This window comes from Microcaecilia unicolor, chromosome 7, assembly GCF_901765095.1.
Source record: "Microcaecilia unicolor chromosome 7, aMicUni1.1, whole genome shotgun sequence".
Taxonomy (NCBI): domain Eukaryota; kingdom Metazoa; phylum Chordata; class Amphibia; order Gymnophiona; family Siphonopidae; genus Microcaecilia; species Microcaecilia unicolor.
The window spans coordinates 65,969,510-65,997,155 of NC_044037.1; the positions used below are offsets into that span (position 1 = coordinate 65,969,510).

The 27,646-nt window shown below is 42.0% G+C and overlaps 2 protein-coding genes across 3 annotated transcripts in view; one reads left to right on the plus strand and one right to left on the minus strand.

The window, feature by feature from the left end:
- LOC115473695 (DNA-directed RNA polymerases I and III subunit RPAC2-like) overlaps positions 1-10,492 on the plus strand; it is a 34,274-nt gene extending 23,782 nt beyond the window's left edge. The window contains exons 4-5 of the mRNA XM_030208726.1: positions 6,468-6,550; positions 10,321-10,492. Of these exons, the coding sequence (XP_030064586.1) occupies positions 6,468-6,550; positions 10,321-10,368 (131 nt within the window). The 3' untranslated portion in view covers positions 10,369-10,492. The remainder of the gene's footprint in view (positions 1-6,467; positions 6,551-10,320) is intronic.
- A 6,648-nt stretch (positions 10,493-17,140) lies between these two features.
- LOC115473694 (endothelin receptor type B-like) overlaps positions 17,141-27,646 on the minus strand; it is a 33,915-nt gene continuing 23,409 nt past the window's right edge. The window contains exons 4-9 of one of the 2 annotated variants that reach the window (XM_030208724.1): positions 27,415-27,619; positions 23,959-24,108; positions 22,472-22,605; positions 21,082-21,190; positions 19,851-19,984; positions 17,141-17,456 (exon numbers count right to left, since the gene is read on the minus strand). In XM_030208724.1, the coding sequence (XP_030064584.1) occupies positions 17,405-17,456; positions 19,851-19,984; positions 21,082-21,190; positions 22,472-22,605; positions 23,959-24,108; positions 27,415-27,619 (784 nt within the window). In that variant the 3' untranslated portion in view covers positions 17,141-17,404. Of the gene's footprint in view, positions 18,337-19,850; positions 19,985-21,081; positions 21,191-22,471; positions 22,606-23,958; positions 24,109-27,414; positions 27,620-27,646 lie in introns of both variants that reach the window. The other variant, XM_030208725.1, reaches the window with a different exon arrangement.

Genomic DNA, 27,646 nt, shown 5'->3' on the forward strand with positions numbered 1-27,646 from the left:
TCGATCTTAACATACAGTGCCCAGACACTTTCCCGCATCTTCAATTCACACTTCCTAAGCAGTTACCCGACACAACCATGCTTTGATTGGCGACTCTGCATCAGGGGCACGGTGGTATAAATGACAAACATAAGAAAATTAATTGACAGATCCAATTTTACTTCATACTCTATAACAGTGTTTCCCAAGTCCAGTCCTTGTGTACCCCTTGCCAGTCAGAGTTTTAGGATATCCACAATGAATATGTATGAACTTGATTTGCATATACTGCCTCCATTATATTCAAATCTTTCATGCATATTCACTGTGGATATCCTAAAAACCTGACTGGCAAGGGGTACTCAGGACTGGACTTGGGGAAACACTGCTCTATAATGTGGCTGCAAGGACTTCAAACTATGAAGTGTGAAGTAAAATTGGATCTTTTAATTCATTTTCTTATGTTTGACATTTACAGTTCCTTAGCCCCTGTTACAGAGCTGCCACTCAAAACATGTTAGTGTATGTTAGCTGCTTCGGCAGTGTGAAGTGAAGACATGGGAAGGTGACCAGAGAAATTTGTGGTTCAGTGACCCAAGATAAGGGTTTGACTTGTTAACCTTTTGATTATGCTACTTATGGACATTATATGGACAATTGTAACTATTTTTGGTAGTTAAATAATGAATTTTTAAATCCAAACTATACAAAACTATTTGGAAAACTTCCTATGGACCCTAATATATGAATCAAAAACTTAAGCATTATTGATTCTTCAGTCTAATCATCAGTCCAATTTTTTCTGTATAGAGTGTTTTGAGAATGGGGTTATTTAGATATTGGAACATAAGGCATAAGAATCATGGGATGTGATCCTGATTACAGATGAACCTTATGGCATGGTTAAAAAGTGAGGCAAAGGACACAGCACGAGGAATGGCAAGTCAAATGTAAAGCACTGATAAGGAAAGCAAAGAGTCTTTGAAAAGAAAATTACCTTGGAGACAAAAACACATAAAACTTTTTTTAGGTATATTGGAAACAAGAAGCTGGTAAATAACTGAGGAGCAAAAGGAGCACTCAGAGGGCAAGGCATAGCAGGGAGACTAATGCCCCTGTTTACTAAGGTGCGCTAGTGTTTTTAGTGCACGCTAAATGCTAGAGATGGCCAGTGGTGTGCTGGAGCCGGCTCGCACCGGCTCGCAAGAGCCGCTTGTTAAATTTTGACAGCTCTTGCGAGCCGGTTGTTGTTGGGGGTGAGCCGGCTCCATTGCGGGAGGTAAGCATGGCAGGAGGGCGCCATCACTGGCCATGCTTACCTCCCCTGCCGCTCCGAAGCATGCACAACCATGTCCTTCGCCCCCCTCCGTCTTTTTTGAATTACCTCCGTCGAAGCGCCGCCATTTAAAGCCCTGCTGCGTGCTGGCTGGCCGTCTCCAGGCTTCCCCTGCTTGATTCGGATGATGTTCGTGCCTTAGTCCCGCCTTCGCGAAAAAGGAAATGACGTCAGAATGAAGGCGGGACTAAGGCACGAACATCATCCGAATCAAGCAGGGGAAGCCTGGAGACGGCCAGCCAGCACGCAGCAGGGCTTTAAATGGCGGCGCTTCGACGGAGGTAATTCAAAAAAGACGGAGGGGAGGGTGGGAGCGAAGGAGCGGCAGGGGAGGGAGGATAATCGCTGGATGGGTAGAGGGGGGCAGGGGAGAGACTTGCTGGGCATGGATGGGCAGAGGGGGGCAGGGGAAAGAATTGCTGGCCATGGATGGGCAGAGGGAGGCAGGGGAGAGATTTGCTGGCCATGGATGGGCAGAGGGGGGCAGGGGAGAGAACTGCTGGGCATGGATGGGCAGAGGGAGGCAAGGGAGGAGAACAGCTGGCCATGGATGGGCAGAGGGAGGCAGGGGAGAGAATTGCTGGGCATGGATGGGCAGAGGGAGGCAGGGGAGAGATTTGCTGGCCATGGATGGGCAGGGGAGAGAATTGCTGGGCATGGATGGGCAGAGGGAGGCAGGGGAGAAAACTGCTGGGCATGGATGGGCAGAGGGAGGCAGGGGAGAGAATTGCTGGGCACGGATGGGCAGGGGAGAGAATTGATGGGCAGAGGGGGGCAGGGGAGAGATTTGCTGGCCATGGATGGGCAGAGGGGGGCAGGGGAGAGAATTGCTGGGCATGGATGGGCAGAGGGAGGCAGGGGAGAGATTTGCTGGCCATGGATGGGCAGGGGAGAGAATTGCTGGGCATGGATGGGCAGAGGGGGGCATGGGAGAGAATTGCTGGGCATGGATGGGCAGAGGGAGGCAGGGGAGAGAATTGCTGGGCACGGATGGGCAGGGGAGAGAATTGATGGACAGAGGGGGGCAGGGGAGAGAACTGCTGGGCATGGATGGGCAGAGGGAGGCAGGGGAGAAAACTGCTGGGCATGGATGGACAGAGGGAGGCAGGGGAGAGAATTGCTGGGCAGAGGGGGCAGGGGAGAGAAGAGAATTGCTGGGTATGGATGGCTAGAGAGGGGCAGGGGAGAGAGGAGAGTTTCAGGACATGGATGGCAGGGAGAGCAAGAGAAATTCTGGACATGGATGGAGGGGAGGGAGGGAAGGGAGAGAGAAGAAATGCTGGACATGGAGGGAAGATAGAGGAAGGAGATTAGATGAGGGAAAAGGAAGTGAGGAGAGAAACTGCACATGGATGGAGAAAATAGGAGGAAGCTGGATCCACTGTACAGTCAAGTATGCGGAGGACCAGAAATGAAGAAGAAAGGAAGAAAGAAATAAATGGAAAGGAAGCCCTGGAAACGGAGTCAAGGGAACAGATAGAGAGCAGCAGAATCAGATACTGGACCAGCATGATCAGAGAAACAAAGTCACCAGACAACAAAGGTAGAAAAAAAATAATTTTATTTTCATTATAGTGTTTGGAATATGTCCACTTTGAGAATCAGGTGCTGAACGTTAAAAGTTTATGTTTATTTACTTATTTATGGCATTTTATCCCATATTAAACATGAATTAGATTGGAACCTGGGATCATTTAATTTTTTTTCCTGGAGAGAGTAATGTGTTGGCCGCTGCCCCCCCCCCCCCCCCCCCCCCCGGGTATAGCCAGCTCTGCAATTGTTTTTTTGGGGGGGCACAGAGGTGGACGGGGGGGCGCAGGGGTGGACGGGGGGGGGGGGGGGGGCGCCGAGGTGGACCGGGGAGAGAGCCTGTTGTTAAAAATTTACCAGCACACCACTGGAGATGGCCATATGTTCCTGTGGGTATCTCTAGTGTTAGCGTGCGCCAAGTTTTAGCGTGCCTCTACCAAGGCTTAGTAAACAGGGCCCTAATTGAATTTTTTGCGTCGGTCTTCACTGAGGAAGATGTGGGGGAGATACCTGTGCCAGAAATGATGTTTAATATTGATGAGATGGAGGACATGAAAATGTAATAGGGCAATTTGACAAACTAGAGTAGCAAATCACTTGGACCAGATGGTATACACCCCAGAGTACTGATAGAACTAAAAAAATGTACTGAGCATATGCATAGGCATGGATTAATGGGACAAAGCCATGGGGAATCTTGCCTTACCTATCTGCTACACTTCTTTGAAGGGGTGAATAAACATATGAATAAAAGTAAGCTGGTTGATATTGTGTATCTGGATTTTCAGAAGGCATTTGATAAATGACTCCTGAGGAAATAGTCATGGGATAGGAGGCAATGTCCTGTTGTGGATTAGGAACTGGTTAAAATATAGAAACAGAGAGTACAGTTAAATGGCCAATATTTTCAATGGAGAAAGGTATAGTGTTCTGAGGTTCACATTCTCATTACTAAATCCCACTCTGGTGTGTTCAGAAAGTGCACTAGTGCCATTTCCATATGTTAGTAAATAAGTCCTTATTGCCTTGATTGGGACTCTGTGGTAAATTATGTGCACACTTGAGTATTAGCATCAGGCCTTTTTTTTGAGGGGGTACTTGGGAGTACTGAGTACCGGCACCTTTTCCGTTGTCTGCTAAAATCGACCCATGGGCCCCAAGTTTTAATGAAAAAGCTCAGGCTCTACACAGCAATTCTGCCTTGTCATAGGTTCTGTGACTGGTTGCAGGGGGCCTAGCTATTGTGGGGTGGGTCCCTCAGTGATCACCCCACCCTTGAAGGGTGACCTAGCATTTGAATACCGGCACCTTTTTTTGCTAGAAAAAAACACACTGATTAGCATGTAATAGTGCACTTTGTTTGCTCAGCTTTATACATCTTGTAACAGCTTTGCTTCAGACAACTGGTTTGAATTTAGATTGGAGACACTTTTAAGTTCTTCATCACTTTTGCTATAGCAATGAAGTTAAAAATATTTGTGTGTAGATAGGAGAAAGTACAAACACTCGTTTTTCTGCTTATCATTTTTAGAGGATTTTAATCGTTTGCTTCTAGTTCTATTCCTCCAACCTGTTTTCTTTCTCTACTGTGTTCTTTCATAGTCTTTTCCTCTCCCTTTCTATTCCTCCCAGCATTCATCTATTCTCCCTTAACCTTTGGCTTCAGAAGCATGGGTTCCTCCGGACTAGAGGTCCCTCTTTATTTCAAAGTAGCCTCGGGCTTTGAGGGCTGACACTAGGACAGCAAGGCATTCAGGACTTGCTATTCTTGTATAATATTTATATTTTAGTACTACACTCAAAACATTGAAAAAGAAAATCCTATGAAAGAAGCAGAGATCATTTGTAGACTCTCATGCTTTCTGTCCTGAGCCATCCTGGGTAAAGCTTCAAATATTTCAGTTCGTTGCTGTGCACAGTATGAGACATACTAGAAACAGAAGCCCAAATGCAGTGTCCTCTGTGTGTTGTTAGGAAGGTCTTTTTATCTTTTTGGCTTTGCTGATCAGACTTTAAACATTGTCAGTTTTGCTATACATTTTTCATTGTTTTGAGACCCTCACCAAGGAATGTAGTAATAAGAGCTTGGATTCCATATTGTTTCTGAAGATGAAATGGAATTTTATTTTCTTAAGAACAGATTATTTTAAAGTCACGTTAGTTCATCTCAACAAGCTGCTGTTTGAGTTTTGGGGCCAATGTGCCAAAGTGTACTCAGTGTGGCTGTAAACATGGTGTTAATGTGTCTGATAAACAGCAGATGTTAAGAGGCAGATGTTAAAGAATATGTATACTTTTTACATACAGACTGTCCTGGGAATGTAGGAGATTTAGGGCAAACTAGGTGGGAGGGGCTGATGAATGACTGGTGCACACATTATTAACTCCTCATCCTACCAGGTCCCTCTAATCCCCTACGCCTCAGCGCTAATCTGGCTGGTGGAAGGTGAACAGCAGCAGTGGGCATCCTTCATCCACCTTTACCACTACCTCCTCTGCCACATGGGACCCAGATGGGACTTCGAATGGCATTGCACTACAGTGCCCTGCACAGTTAAAGGCATGAGTCTGGCCTTCACAACAGAGGAGGGCACTGAGACACTGCTGCTGTCTTCCTGCTTGGCTAGTTATCATGGGAGAGGGAAGAGTGTGTGTGGAGATCTGGGATGGATAAATGAGGGGCACACGGGGATAGGTAAAGGGGGTGGGAGGGAGAGAGAGAGAAGACTATTGCTTCCTCTCTTGCATGTGCAAGATCCTCTCTATTCTGTACTATAGAACCCACAAAGAGAGAGAAAAAATTCTACAGACACGCAAGCAAGATTGGAAAATTACTTAATAAGTATTTGAGGCCTATTCTCTGCTATTTGGCCCACTATGCCAGTGATTAGGATGTCATCCTAGCAGTGTTTGTATTTTGTTGAGAGGCAATTTTGAAGTAAATGACTTGCAGCTGTGCAGTAATTTAATTATTTTTTTTTTCAGTTTTAGTTGCGTAAATAGCAGCTCCAACCCAGAATTTGGCTCACGATGATTAAAACAATATTCAGAGATTCTGAGGAAATTGGCAAGCTTTTTTGACCTCTACTGGACAAAATTTTATGCAGCTTAGAATATGACACCTTAACCAAAATGTGTCCAGGACTCAACACCCCCTCTCCCCCCCCCCCCCCCCCACCCACACACACACACTAGTATACCTGCCCAATTGCAAAGTCCCTGATGTTAGATATAAAAAAAGGAACAACGTGGTTTCTGTATGAAAAATTTGTTGAAATAATGCATTATACTTATCAGTGATGTGCCCGGCACAGAAAATAATGTGACTTTTCTAAACGTTACATCTTGAGTAGTATGTTTGCTGCTCAGTGCTGTAGCTAATGAATAAATTATTTTGTATTGTGCTTTTTTCCCTCATGCAGAAATCGGAAGTGCTGGTCTGACTGCCTTCCTGTTTTGTAACAGCCAGTTTGATTAGGAGATCAGAGTGTGTTCGCCAAAGGTTTAATTCTTATGGCCTCAGCCTTGTTTGATCTCTTTCCTACAAAAGTCCAGGCAGCTGGACACTGCTATGATACTGTACCTCTTTTACTAATGCATTGTGTGCTCTGTCATCATCTAGGAGGACTTCCAGCTGTTGAGCCATTCCGGAGAGGTCTGACCGAGCTCATGGATGTCTGCCAACATGTGCTCAACACATTTGAGGTATAACCATGTTTTGCTGGCTCAAGCATTTTTAAATGATATTACATGTCTGTCATTGTTAATGACATGTGGCTAGTGGGAGTCTTTCATTGTAACTTGTTTGTGTGGTCTTCATAAGTAATTCAGAACAGTGCTAGCACTTTCAATGCCATGCTGATGGATTTTGACCATGCTTGTTTTGTAGTAGCTCAGAGCAAGTTACATTCAGATACAGTAGAGGGTTTTTTTTTGTGTGTGCGTGTCCTCGGAGAGCTTACAACTTGTTTATCCCTGAGGTAGTGAAGGATTAATATACTTGCTCAAGATCACAAGGAACTGCTGTAGGATTAGAACCTTTGCTTCTTTGGTCCTTCACTTACTGTTCTTATCATTAGGCTATAACTCCATAAGCCTTGCTCACAATTAGGTCTTCTGATTTTAAGCATCTGTGAAAGTTAATTTCAGTGTTTATTTTCTGATTAATTTTGAGAGCTTTTTAGATGCATAAAATAGTGTTCAGTGTTTTTTTGTGATTCGGACACATTTTAGTTGTTTCTAGGGTAGTCAAGTATCTTTACATTTATTCTGATCCCTCTCCCTCCTTTTCCCCAAATATTAAATTATAGCTCACTGCAGTTTAGCACTCTTCCTGCCCATTTTCAGCATGGCTATTGTATCACCAATTCAGGCCTCTACACTGTGCCTTCCATTGGTTCCCTATATTTAGCTATTGCTCCTCTGAGCATCTTGTTCTCGATAACTGTTCTTTCTCTTCACTTCTCCATCATAAAATTGCTCAGCCCTGACACTTGAGCTGCTAGTACTGCTGATCTTCATGTATATGGGATGGTGGTGGTTTTGACATATAAAATGTTAATGTATATGAAATACTCATGAGAAAATTGTGTTTTATAGTATGTGGAGGGGCATTTTTGATATGTCCAAGTCCAACTTTGGACATTTTACTCAATTGAATCTTGTCTTAAGCATCTGGCTTGTTTGTCCATTATATCACCCTTCACACTTTTTTTGCATTGAATAACCAAATACAAAATGACCAAAACATTGTCATCAAACCTGCAGACAAAGGAGAGACTGTAGTCATTATGGACACACACAAATACATTGACGGACAAAAGACGGCTTTCAGACAACACATATTATAGGAAACTGACTGTAGAGCCCACATAGACGACATATTAACCAGGATGTCACCACTGAGGGACAGCGTTTTACAAAACCAGAACACTGCATGAATGATTTTAAGGTGAATACTAAAAGGAAACTTTTTAAGATAATCCAGGAATGTAAGACCTTTGAAGTCAAAATGATAAAATATTTTGACATTCACCAGACAGCACTTAATAAAGATCTGTTTTCTCTATCCCGCTATAAACCATAAAATTCTACTGTTGTCACCTTGTCAGCCATCCATCTTTCCCTGTTTCTCACCCACCCAGTTCTCCCTGTTTCTCACCCACCCAGTTCTCCCTGTTTCTCACCCAATGCTTTTCTGTTTCACTTGTATATTGTGATAATTGTCAACATTTGCTTATTTCTGATCTGAATAAGAAGGGTTACCTTCAAAAGCTAATCAAAAAATGTGTTGTTAGTCCAATAAAGGTATCATCTTATTTTCTTTTTTTGTGTTTTATTTCTATTTATTACCTTTAAAAGTGGACTAACGTTGCTACCACATCACTTTACCTGAAATCATTTGTTCGCAAAGTTTTTGCTATGATAATATAATAATTTTATTATTGTAGCTCTGGCTGATGTGTCCTTTTTGTTAGATTCAGAGTAGGTTAGCAATACAATAGAAATAAATTGGGCTATAACTACCAATCATCTATTTACTGCCAAATGGAAATTTATCCTCAATATTTTTTTTCCTTGTTTTAATCTTGTACAAATTTAATTTGGGAGCCAACTAATCCATTTATCATAGCACAGTTGGTAAGTGTCTTGCAAAGCATGCCAGATTAAACAATCTGTGTCATCAAAATTGTAACTAAAAATCACAAATGAAAGGCTTTAACACCTTGATGGCTCCTCCCCATTGTCTAGTTGTCGTCCGCTTAGCTTGCTGTCCATTTTTGGATAGGTAAGCTTATGAATTTCCCATACTTGAACCACCAGCTCCCCTCATGTCTTATACCTGACCTCTCAATCCTTTTTCTCTGTTTGTCTAATTCATGCAGCTTTTATAAGTTTATTAAGCAAACATGGCAGATACACCAGCCTTCCTTTATGGCTATACTGTTGATGTCTGGATTGGCCATGGTCACTTTGGGCTGGTTAGTCCAGTTTTCACAAAAGCGTAATGCATCTTTATCTGTTAGGGTTGTAACTGTGGCTGCTCCATTTGTGCTAATAAGTCATGATGGAAAAATTGTAAGCCACATTGAGCCTGCAAATAGGTGGGAAAATGTGGGATGCAAATGCAACAAATAAATTTTAAATAATTAAATACTGTAGTTATACTACAATTTTATGCCATTGGCTTGTATTCTCCATTTTTTGATTGTATGTCTATTAGAGAATGACATGGGGATGGGGACAGATCCCACGGGGCGGGGTGGGGAAGGGGACAGAGCCTACAGGGTTGGGGACAAACTTTGTCCTTAGTGTCATTTTCTACTTTGAAGTCTGTTAATGAGCTGGACTGTTGTTCATGTTTGCGTGATGCCTACAAAGATATTTTGATTTTTTTTTTGTAAAAACAAGCAAACAATGCTGGCCACAACTAGCAAAATTTGCATGGGGGATCCTGTACATTCTGTTACTAGCACATCTTCTAAGAATACATCTTCTATTGCAGGAAGGACTGTGGAAGACAGGAGAACTAGACTGAATCCTGAGATTAATGACTTCTTATTCATCCACAGATTAAAAAATAATAACAGTGCTTCATAGGGCATATTTCTCCCTTCTAGGGCATAAAGAATGGGTTGTATTTTGTACCCCTGGACATTTTAACAGGGTGGATTAAGATTCCTTGGGGTACTAGAAATCAGCTATTGTTGGGGTTGGAAGTGTAGACAGTAGTAGTGGGAAGGAGGGTTATTGCTGCTCATTGTTATTGTTTTCTATTTGTAATTTGTACACAGTTGCACAGCATATTGTTCCTTTTTATACTTTAATAAAAAGATTTAAATATAAAATAAGTGTTCGAGGCTTCTGCAGATGAGGACAGAACCTGCGGGGATGGGGACAAACTTTGTCCCCTTGTCATTCTCTAATGTCTATCTCAAACACGTTTAAATAGTATCGTGATTTAGTCGCTGCTACCTCTGGTGGTTGACTAGTCCAAGCATCTATCATACTCTTAGTAATGGAGTATTTTTTCATGTTCTGTTTGAATGTTCCTGCCTATCATAGACCCTTGTTCTTGAGAATTTCATCTTCCCATACTTTATTGAATTTTAAGTTTCTTACACTCAGCAGTGGCGTTCCTAGGGGGGCGGACACCCTGGGCGGCAACCCCCCCGGGTGCAGCGCGGAACCCCCCCAGGTGCACGCCGCTGGGGGGGAGGGTGCCGCAGCGCGCGCCTGGTCAGAGTTCCCTGACTTCACGCGTTCGCTGGTGCTCCCTCTGACCCGGAACAGGAAGTAACCTGTTCCAGGGCAGAGGGAGCTGCAGCGAACGCGCGAAGTCAGCGAACTCAGAGCAGGCGCGCCGCGGCACCCCCCAGCGGTGTGCGGGGGGCCCACTGCCCCCCCCCTTGGTACGCCACTGATACTCAGATACTGCTTTAAACTTTCTATTGATTTTGTTTTTGTTTTTACAGACAAGTATTAAGGAATACAAAGATCGTAAAGAAAATGAGATGGAATAGCTCCTGGAAGATAATATAAGATTTATGTGTATATAATTTATTCTTTTATGTATGTTTTTATAACAATTCTGGAACATTCTGATTTTTTCATAATAAAGCCCAGACTCCATGACCCTTACACATAGAAATGCTATTTGTAATTTTTTGTTTGTTTTCTATAGGGAAATAGTCTAGTTCTGTTAAGTTGAAATCTCAGAGAGGTCAGGGTACCTAGTAAAGTCACTGAACTGCCCTGCTTTAATTAGTACATTAGTATTTGCTCTTTCTTCCATATTTCAAAGTTGTTAATTGGGTTATTGGTAACTGTTGATATCTCTATTACAGTAACTCAGCAGTAACTCTCTCCAGTAGGTAGCTATTTCGCATCTTGCTGCCACCATCAGAAACTGGAGGTGCTTGACCTCTTAAATCCAGTTTGAATGTAATGGGAAAAGCTTTGATGGTCTTGTTCAATTGAACTTAGGATTTCTTCCATCATTTTAATGCACTGTGCCCAGAACCCCTTCATAAAATCACTCCCACCACTTAACGGTGGAAAGTACCTATTTGACCACAATTCCACCAGCAGTTAGGTAAATATGGTGGCTCATTTTGTTCAAGCACATAGACTTACAAAGTTACATAGGTTACTATCGGGCTCATTTTCGAAAGAGATGGACGTCCATCTTTCGACATAAATCGGATCATGGACGTCCATCTCCCAGAGACGTCCAAATCGGTATAATTGAAACCTGATTTTGGACGTCTATAACTGAAGTCCGTCGCAAGGACGTCCAAATTTCAAGAGGGCATGTCGGAGGTGTGGTGAAGGCGGGACTTGGGAGTGCCTAACACTTGGACGTCTTTGAGCCATAATCGAAAAAAGCAGGGGCGTCCTAACGTAAAATTTGGACATTTTCACCCGGACGTGGTGTTTTTACGAATAAGGCACAAAAAGGTGCCCGAAATGACCGGATGACCTCCCGTTACTCCCCCAGTGGTCACTAACCCCCTCCCACCCTCAAAAAACATCTTTAAAAATATTTTATGCCAGCCTCTATGCCAGCCTCAGACGTCCTACTCAGGTCCATGACAGCGCATGCAGGTCCCTGGAGCAGTTTTGGTGGGTGCAGTGCACTTCAGACAGGTGGACCCAGGCCCATACCCCCTCTACCTATCGTTTGTGGAGGAAACAGCGAGCCCTCCAAAACCCACCACGAACCCACTGTACCCACATCTAGGTGCCCCCCCTTCACCCATAAGGGCTATGGTAGTGGTGTACAGTTGGGGGTAGTCTGTTTTGGGGCGCACAGCACACATGGTAAGGGAGCTGTACCTGGGAGCAATTTATGAAGTTCATTGCAGTGCCCCCTAGGGTGCCCAGTTGGTCTCCTGGCATGTCAGGGGGACCAGTGCACTACAAATGCTAGCTCCTCCTATGGCCAAATGGCTTGCATTTGGACGTCTTTGGTTTCAAAAATCGCCAAAAGTCCAGTCCATGTCTAAGGACGTCCAAATCCAAGGATGTCCTTGGTATTTTCGAAACGAAAGATGGATGTCCATCTTTTTTCGAAAATATGGTTTTCCTCGCCCCCGGATTTGGACGTTTTACAAAGACATCCAAATCCCAACTTGGATGTTGCTTTCGAAAATGCCCCTCCCTGTAAATTTGTAAATCTATGTGCTTTGCAAATGAACACCTTTATGAAGCCTAACCGGTCAAATGCCATCTATATAACAATTTATATGTTTTTCTAGAGATTTTTGCTATATTAGCAAAGAATCCCCCATTCCCCCAAGTGTTCTTACTATTCCTGTGTCTGAGGTGTCTGCAAGAACATAGTATGTATCGCAGGTTCAGCTTTTCTCCTCTCCCCCCCCCCCCCCCCCCCAAACTTAGTCCAGTCTCTCTTTCTTCCTTCTCTGGCCTCCTCTCCTCAGGTCTAGCACTGATCCCTCACCTCTCAGTCCCCTGTGATCCTGTCAAGTTTACATCAGTCGCCAGCGGCAGCAGCCCTAGGAGCAGCAGCATAACAGGCTGCCTTCAGCCAACCCCTGGGTCTTTCCTCTGCCGTGTCTTGCCCACAGGAAACTGAGGAGTGGGCAGGACATGGCAGAGGGAAGACCTAGGGGCTGGTCAAAGGCAGCTTTGCCATGCTGCTGCCACCACTGGTGACCAATGTAAACTTTACAGGACCACGGGGGCATGAGATAGATGAGGGAGCAGTGCCAGACCCACAACGAGGGGCCAGAGAGAAGAGGAGAGATCAGAGTAGGCGGGAAGAAAAATCGTCCAGGTAAGGTCAGAGGCTGGTATTTTGGCAGCCTTAATTGGTGGCACCATGGACCAGAGCCTCACCTGGTCCAATGGTTAAGCCAACCCTGATATGCTCCTTCCATCTTTGCACATGCAATTAAACTACTTCCTTCTCAGCACCAGTCTCTTGCCTGCCATTACATATTGACTTATAGACCTTATATATTTACACTTAGGATATGCAGCATGTGACAGTTGATCAATATAGGGCAGATTGGTATAAATGACAACAAACTTAAGGATGAAATGATCTGTCCAAGCCACAGGCTGAGCCTTGAAGATCTGAAACTCTAGTCTCCTGTTGTGGAATCAGGTGTAAAACTTAGAGCAGGGGTTCTCGATCCAGTCCTCAGGACACCTTGTCAGTCAGGATTAGGATATCCACAGTGAATATGCGTGAGATAAATTTGCATGCACTATCTCCATTGTATGCAAATTAATCTGTTGCATACTCACTTTGGATTTCCTGAAAATCTAACTAGCTAGGTATGTCCTGAGGAGTGGGTTGAGAACCCCTGACTTAAATCAACATTGTGACTTTTGTCATATATGGGTACAGTTACAACTTGCTTAAAACTCATTGCTTTTGTGTTGGTCAAAAATCCCTCTGTTGCTGCATTTTTTTATGTTTTTGATCAATATTGAGTTAAAAGTTGCCTTAGACAACCATTTTTAATTTTTTTTTTTTTTTTTAAATCCATGTCTAACATAGCAAACAGTTCAACTAATAGTGAGGGCAGATGTATTTATCCCTGAGTATGATGAACTAGACACACACTGCAAGTGCATCTGCCAAAGAAATACATCAACCATAAGTCTAGAAAATAAAGCATTTTTTAAAGAAAATGATTAAAACTTCTCACAACTAAACTAAGACTAACTGGCCTGAAGTTTCCAGTTTCCTCTGTGTTACCATTTAATGGAGATTGGCATTATCTGCTCTTCTCCAGTCTAGCTGAACTTTTCTGGTCTCCAAAGATATTGAGTAGATCCTTGTAAGCATAAGTTCAAAGATGATACTGACTCAGTGAAATGCTTTATCTCGAACACTGAATGGGTTATGTATGTTGATCAATTACCATACATCAGTTATCACATTATTAAAGTAAGAACATTTAAACTTGCTTTCAAATGGAGTGGAGGAGTAGCCTAGTGGTTAGAGCACCAGTCTTGCAATCCAGAGGTGACTGGTTCAAATCCCACTGCTGCTCCTTGTGATCTTGGGCAAGTCACTTAACCCTCCATTGCCTCAGGTACAAACCTAGATTGTGAGCCCTCCTGGGAGAATGTAATTCACCTTGAGCTACTACTGAAAAAAGGGGTGAGCAAAATCTAAATAAATAAATAATAACCTGAATCAATAAACAAGTTTGTGTTGCTGGTGTTTGAATTGTACTACACTTTTCTCTTGATATTAAGTAGAGAGGTGTGGTAGCTGTGTTAGTCCACTCTTAAGGTTATCAATAGAGATCAAACAAAATAAAACATGGAAAAGAAAATAAGATGATACCTTTTTTATTGGACATAATACATTTCTTGATTAGCTTTCGAAGGTTGCCCTTCGTCAGATCAGAAATAAGCAAATGTGGTAGCAGATAGTATATATAAGTGAAACATCCAAGCATTTGACAGTCTGATAGGATGGGAGGGTGGGGGTGAGCAGGAGGTATGCATGGAGACATAAACGCATTTCATTGATATTCTAACAGCTTCATACAAGACACCACAGACTTTCTGAATAAATTGAAAAATATCAAGCAATTACCACCAAACACCCTTCTTGTCACAATGGATGTTGAATCACTATACAGCAACATTCCACGTGCAGATGGCATAGCTGTATGTGGGAGACTCCTAGAAACATCCACACTGGACCATCAATACTCACCAGAAACTATATTACAAAATTAATCAAATTTATTTTAACTCACAACTACTTCCGCTTTAACAATGATATCTATCTACAAATAATGGGCACTGCGATGGGCACCAGGACAGCACCCCAATATGCCAACCTTTTATGGCTGAGCTGGAAGAGACATTTCTGAATACATGCCAGACCAAACCTCTAAAATACTACCGGTACATCGATGACATTTTTATGATTTGGACGGAAGGGGAAGAAACTCAAACAATTTTACTATACCTTCAATACATAATGTTATGGTATAAGCCAATTGTCAGAATTATTTTATCAATATAAAAAGGCAGCTTTTAAAAGATGTACCTTCTTTCCCCTTTTCCTTGGGAATTTCTGGTAGTAGGACTAGTTAATTACAAAGACATTTAAGAGACAAAAGGGTACTGTGCTTCAAAGAGAAATAAAACTCTCTCTGCCCTCCCACCTAAAAAGACTGAACAAAAGCATGACTAAGGTGGCTACTTGAAGAATCACATAGACATCTCCACCAGCAGATAGATAGTCTGGAGAAGGCATAACTCCAGCTATTGATAACAAAGACTTCAGAGGGGAAACCATAAGCAAGACATTTGCTTGTCAAAGGTATACCTGCCCCTCCCATCAGCTTTCAGACGTGCAGAAAGGAAGGACTTGTAATGTGTATCTGCTCCAGAGACTGAGCAGGAAGCCTTTTCACATCAAAAGACCATTTGTCAGCAAGATCCAGACAGCAAGTCTTGTGATGTCATAAGACATGAGACCAAGATACCACAATGCTTTGCAAATGCTCAAGGGTCGTGTGGAAACCAGGAAACCAGGACAAAGATCCACATGGCATATCGTCCTGCAGCTTGCAAGATATAAAAGCAAAAGCTGTTTCCCCAAGATTCAGATTCTCTTCAGCTGCAAGCAACTCAGATGATCCACTCACTGCAGAAGCCCTGTTCCTGTCCTAACCATATGCTCATCAATCAGCTGGACCACAGCATGCTTGTAACAAGGACTTGTGAGTTAACCTACCTGCTACTTTGTTCTATTTTATGCACAAATTCTCTGTTCTAAGATCCTTTTAAAAACCTACCTCTCGTGTGCAATTGTATATTAAATCAACCTTTTTGAAGCTAAAAATACGGTCTCTTTGTGTTCTGAGTATATGGTATCTTTTATATATACTTAATTTATTTAATTTATTGCAATTATCACCTTTGGTGATTGGTGGAGAAATTAATATCCTAAAACTTATAAATACAGCACCTGCTCTTAAATTATAAACAGTAGCGAGTGCTCTAGAGCTCTTTCCCCAAAATAAATAATTTCTTGTAACAATACCATCCTACAATCAGATTCAAAATTGACTACTCCCCAGAAAAAGTCAATTATTTTGGACACCACAGTCTCAATCAGTGATGGCTGTATACAAACATCTATATGCAAGAAACCCACAGACAGATGCAGCTACCTCCACAACTTCAGCTTCCATCCTTCACAAACAAAAAGATCCATTATTTACAGCCAAGCCACAAGATACCACCGTATCTGCTCGGACCCAGGGGATAGTCAGACACCTTGAAACCCTGATTGCATCCTTCAAACAGAAAGGCTACAACCCCAAAATAATCTCCTAGAATATTGCCTCCTCCCTCAAAACACCCATGGAAAATCTGCTACAGTACAAAGAAAAAAAAGCCACAGACAGAATCCCCCTTGTAGTGACATATAACCCAGAGCTGGAGAAACTGAGGAAAATCATAAGAGACTTACAGCCTCTACTCCAGGAAGATGAATTACTGAAAGAGATATTCCCATCCCCACCAGTGCTTGCTTTCTGACAGCCACCCAACTTAAAACACAAGCTAATCAGAAGTAAACTCCCAACACAGACTGAAAAGGAAAAGAAGGGCACATTTCCCTGTAATATATCCAGCTGCAAGCTATGCCAAAACATTTCACAGGACCCCACAGTCATTCACGAAAGGAATCTTTCACATGCTCATCTTCCAATGTGGTATATATCATTCAGTGTAAAAAATGTAACGAAGGATGCTATATTGGAGAAACAGGCCAGATGCTTAAGACAAGATTCAATCTGCACAGACATCACATGAAGATAGCCGGTGCCAGTCAGGTTCCCACCCCGGTGGGCCAGCATTTTACAAGACCAGGACACTGCACCAGTGATTTCATAGTTAGAATCCTGAAAGGTAACTTTAAAACAATACAGGAACGTAAGACCTTTGAAGTCAGAATGATTGAATATTTTGACACCCAACAGACAGGACTTAACAAGGATCTGGGTTTTCTAGCCCATTATAAACCATAAAATTGTATTTCTCTGTTTATCACCCTCCTCTCAACTACCCACACCCATCCTGTTAGAATATCAATGAAATGCTTTGATGTCCCCATGCATACCTCCTGCCCACCCCCACCCTCCCACCCTATCAGACTGTCAAAGTAATGCTTGGATGTTTCACTTATATGTACTATCTGCTACCACATTTGCTTATTTCCGATCTGACGAAGGGCAACCTTCAAAAGCTAATCAAGAAATGTATTAAGTTATGTCCAATAAAAAAGGTATCATCTTATTTTCTTTCCATGTTTTATTTTGTTTGATTTCTCTTGATATTAGAGATCATGCTGATGAGGTCTGTGTTCTTGACGTTTGTTGTGAGGTCATAATAGAAATTACAACATCCTTAGTTCAGTTTATATTGAAACAAGTAAAGCATTTTGGTAGGTTTGACAGTAAAAGAAATTACAGAAGAGTGCTTCAATGAAGAATTTTTGAATTCACATTGGTTTGTGAGTGTTTTATTAATGCAGTCCGAGGCTGATGATCACATGTTGCTTCTGAAGGAGATTTGAATCTGCTTGGGCTCAGTGTGCTTCCTGTGGAGAACAATTGAGGCTACCATAACCTGAATCTAGACTGTTTTTTGCTGCATTAATGATATAATTCTCCCTTAAAATAGAAACATAATCCATGTTGGGATATAAAATGAAATAATCATTGATGTGTTTGTAGAATACTGCATGAGAAGTGTTTTTTTTATGCATGCATTTGAAGACTGGAAGATTTTGTTTTCTTGTAAGCTCAGTTGAATAACATATTTCAACATCTGTATGATTATAACGAATGCAGTGGAAGAAATTCAAATTAAGGGACCCTAAGCAAAATATTGGAAAGGACCCCTAGATCAGGGGGATCCATCTCATAATAGAGGGAAGCACCCACAGATTTGGATTTTAACTAGTGGCTGAAGGCAGATTAACATTCTGGTGCAGTAGAGCTTCCTCTGTCCCCAGGAGTTGATATTTAGCCCATAACAATAAGTGTCTTGCAAGCCGCCTGCTGGATATTCAATGCTGGGGCATGTCTTGCCTCTGGCATGAATATTGGGGTTAGTGTGGTAGAGGATGACTGAAACTGATTTTGTTTCTTGGTTTCAGCTGAAAATGAGTCTGCGGTTGAAAATTGCTGCTTGGTTTTGGCTGAAACCAAAACTGGCACCATCACCAAACGATGGAAGCCTCCACTCCCTCCTCTTTCTCTTCCCCTCCCCTCCCAAAAACAGAGGTAGCCTCTATACCTACCTTAGAGTCCCTGGAGTTTAGTAGAATAGTTGGGGCAGGAGCAAGCCCCAGTGGCTTCTCCCAATGCCATCTCTGCTGTCAAAATGGCTGCTGCGACCTCGTGTGGGGGCTGCTCCTATTCAATGGGAAGGGAGTCATGCTGATCCTGTTTGAAGGGAGGGACTAGAGCCTGCTCCTATTCAAGGGGGAGGGAGAAGAAAGAGGAGAGTAGTATGGGTACACAACACTGAGTTTCAACCAAAAATGCATTGGCATTTTCAGCTGCAAACAAAGGGCCCTATTTACTAAGCCACGTTATAGGCACGTTAGTGTTTATAATGCGCGCTAACCATGTATGTGCCTACAAATATCCTTATAGGCACCTACACAGCATGCGTGCTAATTGTATGTGTGTTAAAAACACTAATACGCCTTAGTAAACAGGGGCCAAAATATGGCCAAATACCAATTTGGGGCCAGTTTTGAAACGGAAACCAAAATTCGGTTGGTCACTCTAGTGCTGCAACCTGGAAGTTAACCGGGCACCAGCCAATATTGAGACCAGTTGCTGGTTAATTCAGCAGATAAAATTTGGACAGCCATTCAGCTGTACTAACTATATGTGCTCACGTAACTGGTTAGTTGACTGAGTATTGGCTCTAAGTAGGTATGTGCTGGCTCCATCCCTAGACTACCCCTAACCTAGTCACATAGTACATTGACAATCAGAGGAGGTATTAAACAACACTATCTTGTTGACATGGCCAGCTCAGGGGGATTTCCTTCTTTGGACACCTCCCCCCATTCCCCCACCATACCACATGAGCTACTTAGGTAGAATTTACAGCACTGAAACAATGGTGTACAGATATGGATGAGATTGGTCCCAAGAGTGTATATGATTGCCTTTTATATAAACAGTAATAAACAATTAGGTTTTGATGAATTGTTCTATTGTCTTGCAAATAGTAAAGTTTTATATGTATATATATATGTACACATCTTGTTTTTTAATTGAAAATCTGAGGGCATTTCTGAATGAGCCCTTTTGGTTTGTATTGTTGGAAGATTTGTTTAATAAACACACTTTGAAAAAATATATACATACACATCTTTACATTAATTGTAAAACAAAGAGAGGAAAGTTAAGTGCTTATGTAACAGATTCAGTCCGGCTTTTGTGTAACAGAAGTAGTGTTATGGGAGAGCAAGGAATCACCTCAGTCACTTTTAAAGGATGTGAATATGAAATTTGTGGTCTCAGTTTTTATCCATGTACATATTTATCCACCACCAAAAAATTGCCTCCCATTTCATGTTGCAAACTACTCTGCCCTCAGAACTGTGCCCTGTGAGTTATAATTCTAGCGTGGCTTTCTTCTAGACGTAAATATAAATGTATATTTTTTTCAACAATAAAAAGCTTATATATTTTATAAAAGAAGTTATTTTATGTTCATCTTTGTGTGGAATCCTTGCAAGTGGCTGAGTTTTATGACAGCAGTAGCCGAGGTGCCATAGAAAGTGCCCCATAGGTACAGAGGTCTCTATCTGCCCATTGACATTCCAAGAAGAGAAAAGATGACATTTTAAAAAAATTACAAATGTCTTGGGGGAGAAAAGCGAGCAGGAGGTGTCTGGTGGTGCCTTTCCTGTATTTTCTTCTTCTGTTCTTTCTTTGACACTCTGTGTATTTATTAAGAACTGTACTTGTTAGTCAGGTGAGAGCTGCTCCGATCCAGACCCAGATCATGGCCATTGCTTTTCCATTTTCCATTCGAGCCTTTCTCATCCATTGGCGTAATTACCAGTGTTGGATCTTGGCACCAACAGCAGAGGCAAGACTGCAGCAAGAGTAAAAGAAAGGTACATAGATTCAGACTGGTCATGACAATGACAGGATCTTAAGCATGCAAGGGGTGAACATGTCGGTTTTGCAAAAGTCCCGCACTATGCATGTGAGTGAATATTTGGATACATTCAAGCCACAGCATTTTTTTCTCATGTTGTGATAAAGGTTTTCTCGTCAAATTAGGGGCCTGTTCAAATGTTATGCACCAAGATTGCTGCAGCACACCATGATTATTTTGAAGAAGAGAGGTCATAGTGGATAGCTACTGTAAGAGAGAGCTATGCAGCATATAGAGTGTCACTGGATTTGGATGATATGATAGACTTTGAATTGCTGTTACGTTTCATTGCTTGTGCCATTTCAATTCTGCTAAAACCAATCTCAGTACAAGCCCAATTCAACTATAACAGACAGTCATTTGAGTTGGTAACCGGTATGGTCCAATATATCTTTTTCAGTCATGATATCACACATCCAAAGCAACATCTCCACATATCAGCACATTCTCTCAATATGGCCTTCCTTCCAGTCTGTTTGACTTTTGTATCTTTAATCTTCTAATACTTTCATCATTCCCAGGCTTTTCCATAATGATGACAAAGCTGTTTTGTATAGTATCCAATCTGATTTACTCTCTGTTGCCACATTCAGAAGCTCATAGTCTGCCATTTTAGCTGTCAATTGTTGCTAGGGTTCGAATGGTGGGGCATCATCACTGGGGATGTGCATTCATTTGAAACAACACTGAAAATTTCAGCAGCATTTCCCCTGGTGTTTGATATTGTTTTTAATCAAGAATGACAGGAAAATCATCATTTGGGTTTTTCCCCCCATGTCATCAGTTGTGTGCATTTATGGCTCAATAGTGTACAATACTGACAATTTTGTCCCTCTGAGATATTGAAAAATTCATATAACTATGAAACTCCAGCACCCTACTGGGTGCCTGCATAGAATATGTATACTGCTTTGCTTGTACCACATAAAGGCCCTCATCTCCTTGACCCTTTACCCTTACTTTATTTGCTCACTACTGAATGCTGGTGGTAGTGCTTGCACTGATTTTGCTGTTATATACAGCGCCCCTACCTTAAAGCAGTTCTTGAATTTCCTACTGACAAAGTACAGGGCCACAGGGTTAATGCAGGAATTCAATGATGCCATGTTGATGCCAATGTAATCCATCACTAAAAGGAAGCTATAGAAATAGGGGAAAAGTAAGAGCTTGTTAAAATTTGACATCAGCAATTTTTTTAGTACACTTTCTTTTGCAGACCAAATTCACCTTTGCGTTTTCATTTTTCTACTCCTAAAGATGGTGGTAGTAAAATCCATCTCTTGTTGAAGAAACCCTGAATGCTTGTTCACTATTCATTGCAATTGTATCCTCTTGGCTAGTTACTACTGCCTGGTTGGATCAAACACACCAGCTTACAGTCAATGGTAGTAATGCACCACTTCTTCAGTCAGCTTTTCCTTTATCTATCAGCTGTGGCCCGGAAAAGATTTATAAAATCACAAACACTACACCTAGCTAGATTCCTTCTGCTGAGATGTTGAAATTACTTCTGAATGTGGTAACAAATACTTACAATCGGGACTTAACTGCATTTATCCACTATGGTACAGGATTCTGGAATTTCAGTTCTTTGACTTGGCTATATAGCCTGCTGATTTACAGTATTGTTGAAACATTCAACTTGAAAACCAGATGAGGATGATGGGTAATTGTGTATGCATACTCTGCCTATGTGCTTTTGTGCAGAGAAGCAGAAGCATAACAAGTTCCTTCTAGGAGTTAAATTATTCTAAAGTTAAGAGATTCTCTTTCATGTATTATAGAGTTACAAATAGAAATTATAGCTTATTGGAGGAAATGACATCACCTGACAACATGGATGTGTGAGCTGAGTGCTCCATTTGTTTGACCCAATTTTTTTGTTTGAAGGACCAGCAGCTGGAAGCAGCAGTGCATCTCTAGCACTGCCCAGGACTCACTGGTTTCTGAGGGGGGGGGGGGGACAGATGCCAGACCAGTAGTAGGGGGAAGAGGGAGAGAATTGCTGGACCTGTGGGAGGAAGAGTTGCCAGACAGTGGGGGCAGCCAGGAGCCAATGTATGAGATTGGGCCCCTATATCACTGAGCTGGAAAAGGGGCTCAAATGCATAAGACTTAGCATGTTTGTACTACAGAAGCACTCTCTGGAAATACTCCAATTGTTTTCTTTCTGAAACTTAGCCCCAATCCAGTCAGTCTGGTTTTCTTGCGTATGGAAATATATCTCTTTGTGGATATTCTGAAAACCAGACCAGTTGAAACAGGGCTTGAAGAACCTGGATGGGAGTCATTGCCTTACTCTGTGCAGATCTGTTTCTGCAGGTGCAAAAGTCACATGAACGAAGATTATTTGATATTTAATTCAACATTCTTGCTGACAGTCTTTACAAACCAGAATGAGTTAGGTTTTTTTTTTTTTACCTAAGTAGTTCACATCGGTTGGGGTCTCTCTGGTCATAGATGGTTTTTTTCAGGATTCTACTCAAATGCAGAGGCAGCCAGCAAAGAGCAAAAATCACAACAAGACAGAATACAGTTTTGGCAACTTCCCTGCGCTGTGAAACCAAGAAACAAGAATTTGAGATAAAATGTGAAGAAGGATAGCATCAACAGATTCAGTAGACGCAAACTTCACACTCTCCCTGGGTACAACTCAAATTTCAGTGAACTAGAGAGCATAGGTCACTAGAAAAACAAAACTACACAAAACAAAGTTTCACAGCATACCAGGCTTTCTAGAACTGTAGTTGATCTTAGTTCTGATATCTTTTGAAAGATATTATGATTACTCCCAGTATACTATAAATATAGATTCACATCAGGCTTGATGTCAGTTCTCTATATCTGTGGAATATTATTGACTGCCATGATGACTATCACAATCCTTTGATTAACGAGCATGTAACAATATTTGCACAGAATGTGAGAACTATACCAAGACAAACCAGTGATGATTATAAATGTGTCTTTTCCTGGATCCATTTGAAACCATAATTCTGTTTCAAATAGACCCAGGAAGAGACGCATTTATAATCATCACTGGTGAAGTCTGTAGTTTCGCACCAGCTGGTTTTCATTGCTCCTGAAGCAGTGTGTACTTCTGGCAAAACATGGCCATGTCGGGCATTGATTTGTGAATCCTGGGAGCTTAGAACAACCAATAAATGAACTGGTTTTCTTCATAAGGTCTGCTTCTTTCTTCTGTTCCACATTGGATCTAGTAGACCTGTTGTCTTCTTGTTTTCTTACAGCACATATACATATATATAGAATCACCAGTGTATGTTCCTAATCCTGCTGGATGACTATCTCATGAGCTATTTCATGTAAACCCAATTCTGTTTGTCTCACATACAGTATATAATATATAAATTAATTCAGGCTATCCATGTATTTTGCACCTACAGGGCTGGAAATGTCTTGGGTGCCAGGTCAACTAGGACCCCAAAATTTGGTGTCTTGTACCTGCTACTGACTTGAGAGAAGCTAAAACAAAGAACAGAAGACTAGCTACTGTAAGCCTTGGGCCCACACTGGAAGAGATTGCCACTACTTGTGGCACACTTGACCTAGAAGAGCAAAGCTCAGCTGGAAGTGAGCAGATGCTGCCTATGGAGGGCCTGGGTTGGGAAGATCAGTTATGGCAGTAACCTGGGGATACTCCTTGCCCTGGAGACTGGAGAAGAGAGCTTAGAAAGGGATAGGAAAGGAACAGAGAGGCTAAAGGGAAGGGAGAGAAACTGGTGGAGAGAAAAAATGAAAACAAAAAGAGGGATAAAAGTTAAAAAAGGGAAAAGCTATAAATCCCCAAATATTTTTTAAAAGGCCAAAAATACACAAAACAAAAGGAGCACAAATGAAAAAGACATAAAATGTAGATACAAACACAAGTAATCTCTTCATTTTACCTGTTTCATGTGATCATTGAGAGCTATTCGCATGCCATTCCTCTTGCTGAGCATTTCACAGGACATAAGCGTATAGAAGACACCAGTGCAGGCCAGGGGCAGGCAGAAGTAGAAACCAAACAGCCACCAATCCTTCACATCCCTGTAAAACTAAAACACCACCACCACACACAACATATCAAGGTGAATCTTCAGAGGAGTCTGCTCTTGCGAATTTTAAGGTCATGTGCATGTTCTGCTTCAGAGGGGTGCTGCCGTGGCAGGATGGCTGACCTCTGTTCCTCTTCTGGCTCTCCAATCCTTAAGATCTCTCATATCTTTCCTTGACACCCCTGTGTCTGGGATTTGCTGTGTAGTCTTATCTCTATGGGTGCCAAAATGTGTGTGTTTGTACATTTGTCTGTACTGGATCTGTATGTGTCTATGGTAAGGAGAGGATAGGAGAAGGGAAGAGCAATTTCAAAGGAGCATTTTCCTAACAGCTGTTTTTCAATGTATCAGGGTGTCTATGCTGAAGATGCTGGAAACATCTTTTCTATAAAAATGCATTGGGCCATACCCTAGGTCCAATATGATTTGTATTTAAACTTGATATGTCTTTCCCTGGTTTTTCTCTCATACTAAACTTGTTCTCATTCTGTAAAAGTTTTGGACAGATTTTTTTGTCCCCCAGACATAAATTTTTGATTCCTTTTGTATAATTTCTTTTCAACCTTTGATTGGGTTGGAAAAAATAACAAGTGAGAAAAACATGCAGAGCATGGTTAATGTAATTTTTTCCAACCATAATTCCCTGGAATCTATATATGGCACCCAGAACTGAGCTCTCAAATTTGTGTGTGCACCCAAGATGCATATGGAAATTAATTAACGATCCAATTGAGTAACATCAATAGTTGGGTGCTAGCAATCAATTATTGACATTAATTGGCATTCATGAAAATTTGCACATGTATCTGGCTGCATAAGTCTAGTAGCGCTATAGAAATGATAAGTAGTAGTAGTAGTAGTACTATAAGGCTGTGCCTAGCTCTACTAGTGCATAACTTATAAGAGGGCGTGGCCGTGTGTGTCTGGGGCATTTCAAAAAGTTGCATGTGGAATTATAGAATATGGCCTCAGTACACCTAACTTGGGCACCAGCATTTACACGAGGTTTCAACAGGCATAAGTCTTACATTTAAGGTTAGGCATGAGATTCGGCACTAAGTGTGAATCTCTAAAGGGCACACACCCTTTATAGAATTGCACTTAGCATTGATTATTTATGGTGCCAAATTTTGAGCATCATTTTCTGAATCTATCCCTGTATGTGTATATTTATCTGTGTTGTCTCTGTGTAGGTGTACTTGACATGAAGGGAAGAAGGGTAGTGCAATCTAAATGGAGCAGTACCCAAACATCCCATTGGTTTGGAAATAATAATGAAACAAAGGGGTCCTTTTACTAAAGTGTACAGTTTCCATGATTTAAAGGAAACAAAAATGTGCAGTAAATGCAAAGCCATTGCAATAAATGCTAGGGGTATGCCCAGCATTTTGTGCACAAGGCAGACGCTTACCACACTGCATTATATGCACTGGCAGATAACACAGGTGATCCCATGCTATCTGACACAGTATTTGAAAAGTTCTTCCGTAACATCAGCCTGACCCATCCTCACCCACCCTAACTCCCTGAGAATCTTTGGTGCTTGCCATACAGCCATTTCTAGTGGTCTAGTGGGAGGGTCAGGAGTGGTTTCCCTCCACTCCCACCCCATATGGCTTTAGGTACAAAATGGTGGCTGTTGACCTCTAGCAGTAGTCTCACTATACTACTAGTAAAGGGTCAACCTTCTATATAAGGTACTACCGCTAGGGTTCATTTGCACTGTTTTGGATCCTATAACAGTCTTGGGTGGTAATGAAGGGGGATCACTCTTGCTTGGGCCCACTGGACTATCAATAGTGACCCCTGGATAGCTGCTGGTGAGGGATCAGGGGTAGGGGTAGGGTTGCCCTCTGGGAGAGATGCTTATGCATGGGGGTGGGGCTTTAGGCTTCAGGGGCATATTTGAGCCCGGGGGGATAGGATTGGGGGATTGGGGGGGATTCTGAGTTCTGGGGGGATTGGATAGGGGAAGAGAGATTGCAGGGTGTACCACTGTGGCAGTTCCTTGTTTTTAATTATTTATATTTAGGTGGGCCTGCACAGTGTTAGATGCAGTGGCAGACTACTGGATGTAATGAGGTGCCAGTTCAGTGTCTACCCTGTGCGGTACATGCAGAACAGATGCTGAGCACACTCCTTGCATTTACCGCACAGTCTTTGCACTTTCCATGCACTGGTTTTTGTAGATATTATATGGTAAAAGGGCCCTAAAATGAGGGTTTGGATCGAAGTCCAAAAGCCTTGCTGTACATGCTTTCCCCATTTGGTTTTAGTGGAGTCATGGTACATAACGAGGTGAGGTGAGGTGAAAAGGGGACCAAAGTGTGGAAAACTTTTGTTGGCTTATTGTCATTCATGTGTGCTGACATCATGGCCTACATATGCTCTACCTTTTTCTATAGGGGATCAACATACCACCAAAATGACTTTATATGCCTGAAAAGGAAAAATGAGCTCTGGCATTAAGGGAAATGGGATTTGATATACCGCCTTTCTGAGGTTTTTGCAACTACATTCAAAGCAGTTTACATATATTCTGGTACTTATTTTGTACCAGGGGCAATGGAGGGTTAAGTGACTTGCCCAGAGTCACAAGGCAAGTCACTTAACCCTTACGGCGACTAATATATTTAGAGATTTGAAGCATGATGTGCACAGAACACATCATTAAAATCCTCACTACTGACCAGTTCTCACCTATTTGGCATACTATGCAGCCTTCACTCTAGCTCTTTATAACAACAACTTTCTATTTGACTCACTCTTCCTTCTGGCCTCAAATTGGGTGAGTCAGTCCCTTAGTTATTATTTGCATAGTGTGGTAACGGTGAAACACAAGAGGATATGTGAAAAAATGACACTGAAATATTTTCCTCTAATCCCTCTTTCTGGAATTTATAATCCAAGTGTTTCAACGTATCTGAGTTTACACTAAACAACTTTAAAGCACACATTACCGTGTGTGTGATTGCTGACATGAGTTAAGTGCAGATGTGCTAAGCATTTTCCTCTAAACACAAAATGAAAAACAAAACTGTTTAATGGATCTGGACCTAAGAATTATTTAACCTGTCCTGGGGGCTCCCCAATCAATCAGAATTTCAGGGTATCCACAATGAATAGTCATGAGAGAGATCTGCATGCAGTGGAGGCGGCCTAGGCACATCTTCCTCATGAGTATTCATTGTGGATATCCTCAAAACCTGACCAGATGGGGAGCCCCCAGGCCAAGTTTGGGAACCAGTGACCTAAACAAACAGAATATAGTCAAGTAAAAATAATGTTCTTCAGAAGAAACTGTACCATCATGAAGTGTGATTTCTGTTCTGGTAGAAGCATGCAGACCCACATGTTCTGGCTCCGATAATTCAGATTAACAATATCAAAGCCGATGGCTTCAGGGATGGCCAGGATAATGGCCGCTGCCCAGATAAGAGTCACTTCAACTGCCTTCCACACAGGAATTCCTATTCCTTGAATGCGGTTCCAGGAAGCCACAGCTCTATACCTGGTACATAGAGAACATCGAGAAAGC